Genomic DNA, 15,954 nt, shown 5'->3' with positions numbered 1-15,954 from the left:
GATGTTCACAAATAATTTCAGAGTAGACAACCAGAAAAGACAAGTATTTTTCTTCCAGGTTTTAATGAGTGCTTATAGATATTCTGTAAGAATAGCTAGCAAATTTATATGCCTTTAAATGTTTCATATTTCCTCAATAAAGCTTAGTTTACTGTTAGATAGAGTAGTTGTATTGCTTCCATCTTGAAAAAGAGCTAAGGTTTTGAGCAGGGTTTCTCTAGTTCATCACCAATGCACTACACAGTCTTAATTATATCCCTCTTTCACTAAAATTTTAATCTTTATGCTGTTCTTAACTTCTCTGCAGAGATTTCTTTTTCTGACCAGAAAAGTAGGTGGTTAATCAGTCAGTCAAAGCTGATGTTGGTCAAAGACCCTTTTAGAAAACTGGGTAGGTATCTCCTTGTCCATCTCTGGGCAGATTGTTCAACCCCCAACAACAGAATCATGAGGAATATTTTGAAGAAAGGATACCAGTTTGAAACCGCACTAAGAAAGGAGAAAGGAAAAAAAAAGGTCTGTTATGTCTTTCTGAACAGAGAACGCTTTCAGAAACTTTGCACCTGCCTGCAAACCTTTGAAGGTTCTTACCAGTTCCGCAGCTGTCACTCTTGCTGGAAACTTTCACTTCACTGCTGGGAGTGATGATAGAGTAGAAAAGTGAAATCTTTCTGTATGAGACTCAATCATTGTGGGGACAGGGGGCACAATGATTCATTTCGTGGAGAGCCCTTTACAAAAACCTTGCCTTGCCTTGCTTACCAAATAGGATTTTGCTAGAATTGCCATAGTAGATTGCACAATACAGAGCTGTACGGCTTTTGGGGTGGGGTGGGCAAGATCTCTGTCCCTTATGGCAGATTATGTCTCCTACACACACAATCCAAAGTATGGATCAGTGGCATTTGACCAGTTCTGCCTGGTTCTGGAGAGCCGGTAGCGGTGATGAGCAGCAGTTATAGAACCGGTTCTCTCCACTGCATTGTGTTTGGCCCACCCGCCTGCTTGGCCTCCCATACTCACTTTTACGGTCAGAATTTGAAGTGCAGCTGCTTTGCGCAGTGCAGAATAGCATCGCATGGCAGCTGCTGCAGTGACCAGCATTGTGCAGGCTTGCAGGAGGCGAGTTAGAAAGCCTCTGCGCCTGCGCAAACTGCGTGTTTGGCACGTGCATGCACACAAAGTGTGCATGTGTGCACAGTGCACCCACCAAGCCACGCCCACCGAACCGGTAGCAACTTCATTTGAATGCTACCACTGGTATGGATCCAGCATGTAGATGACACCTTTGTTATAATAACTGTTAGGGATACACCCTAGCAGAATCTGCACGGCAGTCAGGCAGGCAGGCAAAATATGTGAGATAAATGTTTTTGTAGCTTACACTCAGTAAAACAGATACACTGTGCTAATTAAATAGTTTATTCCAGTAAGAGTTTTAGCATAGTCAAAAAAGTCCATATATCATTCACTAATTCAGTCCGTCCGGGGATTATTCAGTTGCAAAGTCCAGTGTCGAAAAAGAGGTCAGTAAACTTACAAATATCAGTCCAGTAATATATCTCCACACGGTAGAGATATGAAGAAGTCAAACTTCCTTTCTTCCTTCAACGTTCAGCAACTCAGTAGTAGGGAACACGCAGTTAGCAAACCATCAATCCATCAAACCATCAATCGTCAGCAATCAATCAGGTTCTCTTGCTCCCTCTTATGGCGGTTTCACACCACACCCAAAATTACATGCTTTGCAGTTTAAAGTGACACACACTTAAACTTACTATCATAGTTTATATATATTATTTTACCCAAACTACGTTAGGTAACCTTGTTATTCCTAACAATAACAAAGGATCATCAACATATACAAAGGAATAAAATTCACAAGAGAAGAAGACAACAACCTTTCCTGGATATTCACATCAACGGAGACAGTGATGGCAAACTATAAACACAAGTCTATCAAAAAGCTACATGCACACACACCTACCAAGTGCTCCTCAAACAATGTAACAGCCCAACCTATCATAAAAGAAACTGTGTCAGAACACTATGTAGATGAACACAAACTCACTGCACCAACCCTGAACATCAGAAAAAAGGAAACAGATTATCTATACATCTTTCAACAAAATGGATATCCATGCAACTTCATCCAAAAGTGCTTGATCGTTCAACCCAATATAGCACAACCAACATGAGGTGTGAAAAGGATAACACCACAATATACCAAAAACATTTCAGAAATCACCAACAGACTATTACAACCACATGGTACCATAGCTAAAGCCCTCCAAAACATACTAAATAAAGCAAAAGACCCAACAGCCCCAGAAGAAAAAACAGGAGTCATTTACAACATATAGTATAAGGGTTGCAAGAGCCACTATGCAGGATGAGCAGGCAGAAGACTAGCACAGTGCATTCATGAACTCTAACTAGCAGTCAGAAGATATGGTGAAAACTCCTTAATTTCCACAACACATGGACAGACTTAATCATAGTTTCAACTGGGAAACAGTGACCATCTTCAGTCAAGCCAAGTCCAAAAATGCTAGAGAATTCCTGGAAGCCTGGCACTCTGACAAATTGACCATCAACAGGCACATAGACATAAACAACAAATACATACCATTCAAAAGAGACAATCAACAATCCAAAAAGGAACAAAAAGATCAAAAAGCCTCCTGACCATCCATTAACATCCAGATGAGCAGAGATTAACACCAAGATTAGCATTAGACTAACAATCAAAAAGTAAGCCTCATTCCAGTCAAGGAACTGCCAGACAAGCTAACAATAAACAGCCCAACAAAGAACCATCAAGTTCACTCCCACCAATACTGACAGGGCAAGCTACTAGAATATAAAATGAGAGTAAATTGCTCTTCCTAGTAGCACTGATGATGTTATCTATTTTGGGTAATGAAAGATCTGCAAGAAAACAACCAAGCTCAGAGAGCACCAAGGACCTCTCATTTTATCCCTTAGCTACAACTATTCTCCTCTAATGGGACATTAATTGAGCCCAGAATTATGGTTGTAACTTATGCTGGTTGTTAAACAGGTCATCATGTGACTAACCTGATTTTACAACTTTGTTTGCAGTAGTCATTAAGTAAATCACAATGGTTGTTAAATGAATCTGCAGTTATTAAGCAAATTTAATGACTGCATTGTGAACCCACTGTTCACAATGGGCATTTTTTTTTGCAAAAAACCAAAAAGAAATGCCAGTTTCCAGCAAAAGCAATGCAATAAATTGCATCCACATGACCGCAAAATCCTGCAAACAGCCATGACTGTTGCCTGGTTGCTAAGTGCCCAATATGTGATCGGGTGACAATGGGAAAGCAGTTGTTAGAACTTCAAATCTGGGTCATAAACACCCTTTTTGTATCCATCATAACTTCGAATGGTCACAAGTCAAGCAATATTTGAACATGAGTATATAAACATACGATCTAGCAGGCAAAGGAAAAAAGTATAAAATATGGCGGTGGGACGGATCATGTTCTTTAATGGTGGTGGAGGATTATTTGGACAATATGTGCTAGTGAATAATTAGTCTCTAAACAGCAGAAGCAGCAGCAGCAAGGCACTGAGCCTATTTCCCATTCAAAAGGACTTTAAAAAAATGCTTGTTGGCCAAATAGCAATAGCACTTAGACTTACATACTGCTTCACAGTGCTTTACAGCCCTCTCTAAGCCGTTTACAGAGTCAGCATATTGCCCCTAATAACCTGACCCTCATTTTACCGTCTTCAGAAGGTTGGAAGGCTGAATCATCAGGACCAAACTCCAGACTATGGGCAGAGTTAGCCTGCAATACTGCATTCTAACCACTGCGCCACCATGGCTCTTAGGGAATAGCATCTTCTCCTTCTCTGACTCAATTTCATAGAAGAGGATTGTTAGATCTGCACATTTGCCACTATAGAGAAGGCAAGTCAATAGCAGGAGTGTGACTATCTCAATATCACTAGCATATTTGGTCTCAATACACATTTCCTTTCCAAAACACTGAAAGTTAAGTATTAAAACTTTCCATGAGAAGGATCAGAGATGTGGCAAGTGGAACATGTTTAAGATGTGGTTGGGGTGAGTCTTTGACCCTGCTTTGGTCATTATTCTGAATTTCCACACTGGATACGTGTACATGTTTGTTAGGAGACAAATAATAACTGTAGGAATCAATAATTTCGTAAAAGACCAAACAACATTTTTTCTTGAAACTTGATTCAAGGGATAGTGTTGGATAAGAAGGGATACATGCAAGGTCTGTTTAAAATATAAACAGAAAAAATAGGTATATAATGCAATAATGGCCCCTATGGCTTTCACAGGGAAGATTCTACTTCATCAAGAGCAGACATGTTATCCAAATAGTGTTTCCAGAGGAGATTTTTAATACATAACCTTCCTGTCTCATTTATAATTTTTCCAGGCAATCCAGATACATTTGGATCTCTTTTATATTTTTATATCATTTCTTTTGTATATTTTAACAGACAAATTTTTGGGGGAAGAAAAGAGGAAATCGCTGTACAGAAACTTTAGAGGGCCTGGAACTATGCCAGGTTGGCATGATAGATACACTCAGTGATATATAAAGAGATAAAAGAAAACTTTATAAACACAATGACCAGAAGATCAGGAAATGAAAAAGAAAAAGTAGCAATTGTACCATATAAAATTTGTCATAGTCACCCTTATATTTAATTTAATTTGGGGGCCATTTTGTGCTTGCCTATATGAATGTATATATGATTTGCAGTTAATAATGTAAGTATTTTATGAAGTAGGTTTTGCTCCAAGATGATACAATTTGTCTCTAAAATGCCTTGTTTTTTGTTTTTTTTTGCAATTTTGGAACGACAGACCAACACCGCTGCCCCTCTGGAATGTGGCTCTTTGGTTTGCCAGATATTTTCTTCACATTCATCTTAGGAAAAAGGAGAAAAGATCAATAGATTTAGCTGAAATTAGTCAAGATTACGAGAATAAATAATGAGGTTCTAGAGACAGAAGACAAGAAAAATCACCCAGAGGGAGAACCTGAACTGACAGTGACCTCTGACTTAGTTCATTTTCCCTCATTAAAAGATAAAAAGTCCCAATGTTTTCCAAAAAGTTTGTTCATTTATGCACTTATCTTGTGTGTTAATGAGAGATGATTCACACACTAGTGAATTTGTCTCAAGCTGATAAGCTCTCTGGGATATTCTTGTAATGCTCTTCAATACTGTGTCAAACACATTGCTGTACTTTGGCCAGGGAACTAGACTGACAGTGTTAGGTAAGTTCATCAAAGATTGTTTTGTGAGGTTTTCTTGCCTTAAATACATGAGATTAGCGGGAGTGTGTGGTTCCGCTTGCTTAGAAAAACTTTAACATTTTATAACTGTACACCCCAAGTTAAAAATGATAACTGTTTTCGAAAAGAAAATAAATAAATACATTTTAGTGATCACCAAGATCCACCCTGATGATAAGATTATACGTAAGTATTAATTTTAATTAAGTATTGAATATCCTGGATGCATATAATTAGAAAGTTCTAGTTTTTCTATGTGGATACTTTGAAATGGAGCAAAGCAGAGCCTTGCTTGTTGTTTTTTTTTCCTATTTCTCTTCCTTTGCATGTCAACTGTCAACTGAATGCCATTTGGGATGTGAGGGTGCATTCAAGCTATAGTTGGAGAGGGAGGGAGGGAGGGAGAGAGAGAGAGAGAGAGAGAGAAACCTCAACCAGAATTTCCATTTATTTTATGTGGTGATTTCATCACTGTGTACATATGCTGAGTTGCACTTTGGAAAAGGAACACAATTTACAGTACTTGGTAAGACAAAATCCATAGCTTATTATTACAAGCAAGACTGAATTTCTTAAAATGTTAATGTATGTCTGATCAATCCTTTATCTAGAATGAAGAAACCCATGTAACTGACACTCTAAACACATATCGGTGAAGTACAGATTACTTCCAACATTCATCCCTCCTCATAAAATGTGTTGTCATGAACATCTCTTTTGGCTTTCCTTGACCATTATAGCATCTATTGCTTGAGAAGAATCTATCATGCATGTTAGAATATGTAGGTCTCTTTCTCTCCTTCAGTCCCATGAAAATCTGTTGGGTTTCTATAATTCGTTTCAGGAGGAAAGATTGTTAGCAAATTTCACATAAATAACCTTTTGACTGAGGCTGACTAGTAAAAATAAGCAGAAAGTTTAATTTATTTATTTTATTGATTTAAAAAATGTACATAGCCACCCATCTTTCAGTCAATTCTGGGCAGCCCTCAATCAAAAATTAGGTACGGTCCATTTCATATTCTGTTTGTGTCCATCCCCTGTTTCTGTCTTGCTATGACCCATACCTGCACACATACACCCATTACACAGAAGTCACACTGGATGTTTAGTCAACAAGTGATGGTCAAACACATTTATGAATCAAACATCCCACTCTTCATAATTTCAGTTTTTACATAAGAGCAAATTCATGCTCGTACAGATGACAGTTGTGACTTCTGCTTTGTTGGCTTTCGGCCTCAAAGCATGAAAAAGATTCTTAGGAAACAGATGGCCTTAGATAACAACGTACTCCTTAACTAAATATCTGTGACAAATCAAGAGGAAACAAAAGTTTATGCCTTCTAGCAGCGAGCCTTAGACCTTCTCTTTCTGCATTGGAAAAACTAAGACCAAGGGGCAGAAGGAACTAACTTTGATGGAAGAGCTTTCTAATTGTAACCGACAGAATAGGATGAAGAAAAACCTATCAGCTTCCTTGTGGATAATCCAGAGGGGAATTTATTTCATGTCCTTGCCAGCTGTGCAATACTAAGCAGACCTACTTTGGAGAAGGGACCAAGCTGAATGCTTGGGGTAAAGAAATATATTGAATGGAAACTGGCAGAAATGTGCTGAAAAAACATGGCTCTGTATTGCTGTAGAAATGGAGATAGCATAGATTATACATGCTAATATTGGCAGAGATCAAAAGGCAAAGTCCTTAAAGACTGGGGAAAATAAAAGGAGAGAGGGAGAAGGAGAAGTTGTAAATGTGTCAACTTTAATAAACCAATGGTTCAACATGGACAGCCAAAGATGAATATGAACAGCATGTGGATTTTTTTTTTCCAGAAGCCTTCCTGCTCGTCTCTGTCAGCTCATTAGTCAAGGATAGCTCTAATCACTGTGATAAGATCTTTTGAAAAAATGGCCCTGATGACTTCCATGCTCTCCTGCTGCTCCTTACAGGAAATCACACTGTTTCTATGAAGATCACTAGGAATGGTGGAGTGCTTTGACCCGGACATGCCATTCCTAAGTACAAAATTCCCCATTTAATTTCTCAGTTCAGCTCTCCCTCCTTGCATGTCCATCAATATTCGAAGGATATAAATACAACATGTACACAATTGCACCCAAAAGTGTAAGAATTGGATCAGAGTTCAATTTAGCCGAAAGGTGCTTTCTCCCCAGAGGAAAACGTTGCTGCTCGTGCACATGGGTGACTTTTTCTCTGAGCTGAAGCATATTTTTTAGTAATAGGATTTCATGCTGTGGATAAATTCTGAACTGAACTTTGGCCCAGGGACTCGAGTATCTGTATTAGGTAAGTTATATGCTGTGGGGTCCTATGTGGATTGAATGATTCTTTGCTATGGAAACTAGGCACAACACGTAGGATCTTAGGAAGCAACTCCTATGTGAAAATTAAGGAGGGGGACAGCATGGTGGGTTATGCAGTGGACTTAAGAAATGTGACTTTGATTCATTGATAGATTGTAGTATTTCACCTCAGTCTGCCTTACAGGGGGGAATTGAGAGTAACATGGAAATATATGTATTCCTTTGAACTCCTTATATAAAGGATTCTCCTTGTAAAATACAGATCAATACTTTGTATGCTAAGACTGTCACCATGAACTATAGTGAGATTGACGTGAGGTGACTAGATGAAACAGAAAAGCCTAGAAATCTCTTTCATACCATCTTCCTTGGTTGTATGAAATGTATAAGAATTCAATACCAAGAATCATGGACTCTTTCTGATGGCCACCGCAGTACTGTTTTTATGATTGTGTAGATCTATTGCTTATTATTTTTCTTTTAGTCAAACAAATTAGTCAGACAATAGAAAATGTGAACAAATGAAAGGATTATCTAATACAGGGTAATTGGTACTGTGAGGGATACTTATAATTATTATATTAATGGCAATAAATTGGCTAGGTGTTAGTTTATTCAACAATTGAATTTATAACATGCATGCTTTTGGTTCAGATGCCTGCAACTGTTAACAATAAAAAACAAATGTTCATTGATAAACTCTAACGTTCAGACAAAATCTATCAATGCTATATAAAATCTATAAAGAGCAAGCAAAGAGCAAGCATAACTTCCAACGTAAACATATCAAGATAATATCTAAACGTACATTTCAATTCTTCAGCTTTGGATGTTGCTTTTAGACTCAAGGCAATGTTCAGAAACAGGATGGATAGTTAATAAACAAGAGACATTCCTTCAACATAGCAGTTCCTAAAGGTTTCATTTATAGGACAGACATGTTGTGTGCCTCTGACAATCTCAATTTTGGACAAGGAACCAGACTGACAGTACTAGGTAAGATCTATGAGAATAAAGGAGATCTGAAGCAATTATTTAGCATATCCATCAAGATAATATGGTGTAGGGCTAAGGAAACTGGTATCTTCCAGGTGTTTTGTACCCTGGTTTCTATTAGTTCCAGCCAATATGCCCAGTGAAGAGATGAATCCATTTATCTTCAAATAACAATATTGCAAATCAGAGTTTTGGTCAGAGAATGAAACCATTCTAACACAACCACAAAGCTTTTTGAGTGAGATGTTTGTTATGATACATGGAAAACACATTGTGTATCAATGAGAAGCTGCACTTTGGTCAAGGAACCAGGCTCACTGTTCTAGGTAAGGTTGAAATTAAGGGCATAAGAAACTTGTATGGCGTACATTTCAAGGGCCAATTTGCAATTGTAGCAATGTTTCATAAGGTAGGACAATATGACTTTTTAAAAACTTTTATAACCTTGGATCTGAGGCTTGTAGTCCTCCCTGAGGCTTGAAATACAGCATGCTAGTCTCTGAACACCTGGATGATGCTAAAGAGATTATAATATAGAAAGGCAGCAGAAAAAAAAATGCTGTTTTAAATGATGGATGTCAAGTTCTTTTGCATTTCTCAAAGTTTTTCAGTCTCGGTTCAGAAGAGCCTCAGAACTCTTGGTCATTTTTATTGGTATTCTCAGAAACTGTTTTCAGATAGTCTGTAATGCAGCGCCAAGAACTGGATGTAATAATTAAGGTAAGGTCTGACCAAAGCAGAATAAAGTTTAGTTATTATTTCCTGTGACTTGGAATGAAATTTTTTGTTGAGACAGCCTTTTCCTCAGCTAGGCATCTTATCCTATAAGGGAAAATTAACAACCAGCCTGTAATGATTGATTTCATGTGTCCAAAAATGATTTATCTACCTGTAGATTCACTGCTACTAGTCCCTATCAAAAATGTATTCCCTTTGTAAGGAGAAACCTGTAACCCCTAGACTGCAAACTTTAGACCCTTCCTTATTCAATAAAGCCATAAAGGCATATAGGGCAAGGGAACCAGTCCTTGATTATATGGTCCTTGATTCTCTGGTCCTAAAAACTGGTGTTATTTAATTATGTGGGCGGGATAGTGTGGATATACCAAAGATGCTTTTTCAAAAGGCAACTGGACTTTGTTTTTCCTTGAAGATGTTTTGCTTCTCATCCAAGAAGCTTCTTCAGTTCTGACTGAATGGTAGGCAATGGAAGGATTTATATTCCTTGCAGTCATCTGATTGTTAGCACTCTTTTTGAGAGTTGTTGAGGCCACTTGGAGGTTTATCTGTGCCTCAGGGTCACCTGAATAGTGCAAATGAGTGTTGAAAGGACTGTATTGTAAACAGGAAATAGATGGTATTGTATCCCTCCCTCTGTTGAGAGAGGGCTGTTCAATCTTAAGATACATGGCCTCTTAAAGATAAACCTCCAAAGTACTTCTCCAACATTCAATCAGAACTGAAGAAGATTCTAGGATGAGAAGCAAAACCTTTTCAAATAAGAACAAGAACAAGTACAGTTGTCTTTTGAGAAAACATCTTTGGGACAACCATGACCTGGATGAATAAGAATCTCAGACAGATAGTGTGGATACTTCCACAGATCAAACTGCCTTAACTATAAAAACTAAGCCCATACTTGTCTCTGTGGGAAAACCCCATTTTGAAGGGTGGCATATAAACTCAGAGAAGGCCAGGTCTGCTGTAATAGTTAAGGCATCAGGTTAGAAAGTGGATACCCTGAGTTTAAGCCCTTGCTTAGGCATGAAGCAAGCTGGGGGACATTCTCTTTAAGCCCTGGGAAGGAGCCAATGACACACTTCTTCTGAAAACTTGCCAAGAAAACCGCAGGGACTTGTTCAGATGGTTGCCAGGAGTCAAAACTGGCTCAAAATACAAATCAATAAATAAACAATAAACAAACAAGCAAGCAAACAAGCAAACATGAAGTTCTACCATTCTCTGAGTATAGATTTGAATACCAAGGCTTGAATTATGCTTGTACGGTTGGGGCTGCAGGTGACACAGAGACAATACCTGAATTCCTTCCTTCACTTTTCTTCTGATTCTCCACATGCCATCACTGTAAGATTGATTTGTCAGTGCATGTATGATATTTAGCCTCTCTTTCTTGATTCTCAACTTTTAATGGCTGGCATCTGAATGAGCTTATTCTTCTGAAACAGCCTGTGCTTAAATAAGACAGAGCCAGCAATATTACTTCATGATGCAGTTGGCAAGCTGACATATGTAGGTCAACCATAGCTTGACCTACATCTTTTTCATTATATGCTGCTTTATCTTCCAGAAAGGGGACACATTATCACACCCCCAACTGTGACCATATTTTCTCCATCCAAAAGAGAATTGGAAAAGAAGCGGAAAGTTACAATTGTGTGTTTGGCTACTGATTTCTATCCAGATCATGTCATTCTTACATGGTCCCTAAATAACAAGGATATAATAGAGGGAATAAAGACAGAGGAGCCCAAATACGAAAATAAGAAATATTCACTGATCAGCCGTTTAAGAATCACTGGGAACCAGTGGCAGAATTCAGAAAACAACTTCAAGTGCAAAGTCGATTTCTACAATTCTTCCGAAAGCATAAGTTACGAAGCTTCCATAACTGGAGAAGGTGGGTGAAAGGAAGACTAAGTTCCACTTTCTGGGGCTTTTCTGAACTTTGCTAGAATTGTCCATATACTGTCCTTGTGAGCATTTTAAAATATATTTTGCTGAACAAAAGTACAAATATTAGCAAACATTTTCATGATCAATTCCTAGACAAATGTGATAGCTTACGCTAAATCTTTTTGTACTGATTCAATCCCTCATAATGAACCGTCTCGCTTTTTCTCTCTCAGCTGTATTTGTCTATTCGCAAAATTTGATAATTTTCTGATGTGTGTCTAAGAGTTTCTGATACAGCCATGACCCAGGCAAAATGTCAGAACTTAGCCAAGTTCTTTTACTATTTTTCCATTTTTATTATCTCTTAAAAATATTTACATGTTACCTCTAATCAGAACAGTGTCTTTAAGGAGTGGATTTTTGAGCCTTGTTTTAGAAACATTGCCTTTAAATCTTAGAATGTACCTACCTAATATTAAATTGATAGAATTTATAGAACACACACACTTTATAAATTATATATTTCTAATAATCTTGAACACAAGTTTTCTCCATTTTTTATTTTTTTTATTCTTTGTGTTGGATTTATTAGTTGTAATAGAAATGATGACAATGATGATGAAATATACCTAATGAGGATTTTCCTCCTTCTGTTTTTAGAATGTGATAGCAAGACCTCCACAAATGGTAAGTCAAGTTTAGTCTGTTGATTCCAAATGTATATTACGCAGAATCTTTAACTTTCTCCAGGACTCCTAAGTATAAATGAGCTTTGAATGAAGTGTGGCAAAATTCAACATGTTACATTCCTGAGAGATACATTTAATTTTTGCAAATTATTTGAATATATCTGAGAAATTAAACCCATTTGTTTGTAGAACTGATTTCAGTATCACTGAGGATTTTTCTGTCTTCAGGAAAAACAAAACACCGCAACTGGCCTACTTTTTTAAAAGTTATTTTGACATACTTGGGCAGATGGAATACAAAATACTACTATTTGGGATGATGATAGGAGAAGCAACAGCAATGGTTTATTTCCTTTAAACAGTTTGCTTTAAAAAAAAGCCAACAAGCAAATTCTCTCACATTTTAAAACAGAAGCAAAGAGAGTGCCCATTAGACCAGATATGCAATCACTTTTCCTCTTCTTGGTTCCAGTTGTGTGTTTGCACAAGAAAAACATAGGGTTTGGAAAGGTGGGGACAAGAGTGAGATGACAGGCTGTCAATTCAATAAAAGCAAATCAAAACAATTCACCCCCACACACACCTTAAAAAAAAAAAACCTGGGAGAAGGAAAGTTTTGGTCCTTCCCTACAGCTTCTGCCCACAGAATATCTTCCTCAAATGATTTTTTTCCCTCTCTCTTTAAAAAAAAGGTAATATTCCAATACTAAGCATTTAAATATATTGCATGTGTGTGTATGTGTGTGTGTGTATGTATGTATGTATGTATACATATATACACACATATACACACTTCTCATATTGTTATTTTTTCCTATTTTTCCTTCACATTTAGAATCATATCTCAGACAAGCCAATCTTGGAAAACTGGTGTATATTCTTCTCATTTTCAAGAGTGCCTTGTATGGGGCATTTATAATGTATTTGAAAATAAGAAAAAAGGTAATGTGCCATGTGTGTTCTTTATATCCAGGTTTATCTAGTTCCTGACAAAAATGCATTGTATTTGTTATCCTGTCCTTAACAATATCCCTGTCCATTGTTTGTAGACTCCTACAATCTTTCCCTTCAACTGCGTTAAAATGTTCCTCTCACCTACCCTTGAAGTGCCAGAACATGATTGCCAATCTCGATTCTGCCTCAGTTCCCAATTATTGTCAGTCCCTTGATTTTCCTCCCTGGTAACTGAGTATAACCTGACTTTGGATGGAGGTTAAGAGGGTGTTTGCTTTACTCATTTGTGCTGAGGAGGATATGAAGGCAAATCATGGGGGCATAGCAGTAAAAACAAAGCTGCTATGTGAGCTTTTAACATGGTTAGGTGAAAGGGATGGGAGGAAAAATCCTTAATTAGAGTAATCTAAATGAGACAATGGATATACGACCCAATTCCCTCATGGCAATCTGGACAATAGCATCCATAAAGAACCCAAATCTTGGATGACTAACACAAAGAGGGAAAATTTATTTCACCATAGTCATGGTCTGCTTAGGCAGGCTTTTGGACATCTTCAGAACTTTGGCTGTTGTCTGTCAAGTCCTGGTTTGCCCTTGCCTCCTTGCCAACTCCCAGTTTCTAGCCTGATGCCTTAACAACTACATCAAACTGGCTCTTGAAATCTATCCAATTTATTATTGCTTAAAATGTTATGGCCTCCAATCCATTTCACTGGATGCAGGGAGTATTATCAGGGTTCTAGTCTAACATTTCAGAAATGAACTGTCATTTATGATAGTTATAATCAATTGGTTCCACCAGACTCTGATATGGTTCCCTATAGGCAAAAGACATTTCTAACAAATATCTTTGTGTATCACTGATATACAAGGTTGTATAAGTAGCTCTGGAAAGTAAATCCAAACTATATGCTATTATAATCTAAATCATGTTCAGAATGGATATTGAAAAGTAAAGTTCTTCTAGCTTAAACACATTTATGGAATCAACTATCCAAGATCTGCTAGAAGTTGGGACTGAATTGGAGGAGAGGACTCATTATGTAAGAAAAGACAGTCTGTCCAGTTTCTTCCAACATTTTCCCTTTCACTATGGGAATTCTGTAGTCTGCATCTGGGCTCTTTAATCAAAGAGAAGTCATGTATGAAATGTGCCCCTGGGCCATTAATAGTTGCTCTGGTGTCAAGAGATAACGCAGTAACAGCCTAACAAGATTGTATTGGACCTTGGAGATCTTCTACTAGTTCAACCCCCTGCTTAAACTCTATACTATTTTAGGCAAATGGTTATCCAATCTCTTCTTAAAAACCTCTGGTGTCGGAGCATTCACAACTTCTGGAGGCAATTTGTTCTACTGATTAATTGTTCTAACTGTCAGGAAATTTCTTCTTAGTACTAGATTAGTCTTCTCCTTGCTTAGTTCCCATCCATTGCTTCTTGTCCTGTCTTCAGGTACTTTGGAGAATAGGTTGACCCTCTCTTCCTTGTGGCAGCCCCTTAGATATTGGAACTCTGCTATCATGTCACCCCTAGTTCTTCTTTTCACTAAACTAGACATACCCAATTCCTGCAACCATTCTTCTTATATTTTATCCTCCAATCCCCAAATCATCTTTGTTGCTCTTCTCTGCACTCCTTCTAGAGTCTCAACATATTTTTATACCATGGCAATAATAAAAAAGAGAAGGTATTTAATCCAGGATTAATTAGTTGCCTTGTTTCCTTTTTTTTCAGTCCTGTGGCAATTGATACAACAGAAGCCTTTTACCTGGGAACATCACATCTGAGTTGAATGAATGCTGGACAGAGAAGAAGAATGATTCTTGCCTTTAAAGTCCCAAGTGGCATTCTGATTCTTTTTTTAAAAAATAAAAAAAGGTTTGGTTGTTCCTACCCTTATCTTATTGTTCTTGTTACTATCTCTGTAGGAACATTCATAGCATTTCATGTCTCTCTGTTGTTGTTGTTTTTTAAATTTTAACCATGTTTACATGGAAGGAAATATGCCCAGAATTGCAGCTTTACATTGAACATGAACCTGTCACCCCAGAACATGGCCTCCATTGAATTCAACGAGACTCATTTCCCTCCGGGAGATGCCATAGAATTATAGAGATGTCACACAATCTGATGCATGCAAATTCTACTGAATGTGATGGGGTGAGATTGAAGTGCAAAAGATAGAAGCATCTTTGACCTTTTAAAATTCTCATAATTGGCTTTAAGATGCTTCATGGTGACTTTTGCCCATGTCAGTAATCTTGATTTCTTTACCTGTTTTTAGTAAAATCATTCCTAACAGAAAATTTGGATTGAGTTTGATGCGTTTCATTCATAAATCCAGTGGTATCAAAGCTAAAATGACCAAATCTTGCAAACTAATTCTTCTAAGATTAATATCATTTTACAAGTGGAAGGAGAGGTTGAAGGGTTTTCTTCTTTTAACTCTAGTTTTTAGTAAAATACTTATCTAATGCTTTTCAATAAAATTTGGCATTTAAGTGTTATAAAACCAAAGGTGATTAATTAGGTGGGGACATAACATCTATCTCTGCATTATAATTATATATAGATAAAATCTGGTAACCCAGATCTTTTTCCTGCAGTTCAGGTGATCTTGAACTTTGTTGTTGCTATTGTTGTTGTTAACGGAAGTGTCTGAAGGAAAAAGCTTGTGGTATAAGCAGCAGCATACCTCTATAAGCACTGCCTTCTTTGTACATGTGTTGTCATGTTGCACATAGATATGAGACAGGTGCAGCTTGCATTGCAACCGGGAACATTATTTCAATATTTTGACAAAAGTGAGCATGTTTGATATCTGTGCAGTAATCTCTTTTTCTCTCTTTCCTTCACCTTCTTTTTTTTCTTTCTCTCTCAAAACTATCTTGTTTAACTAGTACCAATGTTGAGTTACATCTTGCCCAAAACAATCAAAACAAGTACGAAGCTTCCTCAGGAGAAAAGCTTGCAGCTCTGGAGTGCTTTTCCCTAGGAAGTTTCAAGAACCAATAGGGCTACTATTTGGTTCATA

At 37.5% G+C, this 15,954-nt stretch overlaps 1 gene segment (V, D, J or C); it reads left to right on the top strand.

The window, feature by feature from the left end:
* The first annotated feature begins 5,357 nt into the window (after nucleotides 1-5,357).
* Nucleotides 5,358-14,819, top strand: LOC113449604 (Ig lambda-2 chain C region-like). The segment is given in 4 exon segments: nucleotides 5,358-5,501; nucleotides 10,948-11,277; nucleotides 11,934-11,960; nucleotides 14,655-14,819. Coding segments are annotated over 4 exon segments (489 nt in total).
* Nucleotides 14,820-15,954: the final 1,135 nt, after the last annotated feature.

Source organism: Pseudonaja textilis, chromosome 2 (assembly GCF_049901715.1).
Source record: "Pseudonaja textilis isolate UNSWEBS1 chromosome 2, rPseTex1.2, whole genome shotgun sequence".
Lineage (NCBI taxonomy): Eukaryota > Metazoa > Chordata > Lepidosauria > Squamata > Elapidae > Pseudonaja > Pseudonaja textilis.
This window is presented reverse-complemented; position numbering and strand designations above follow the sequence as displayed.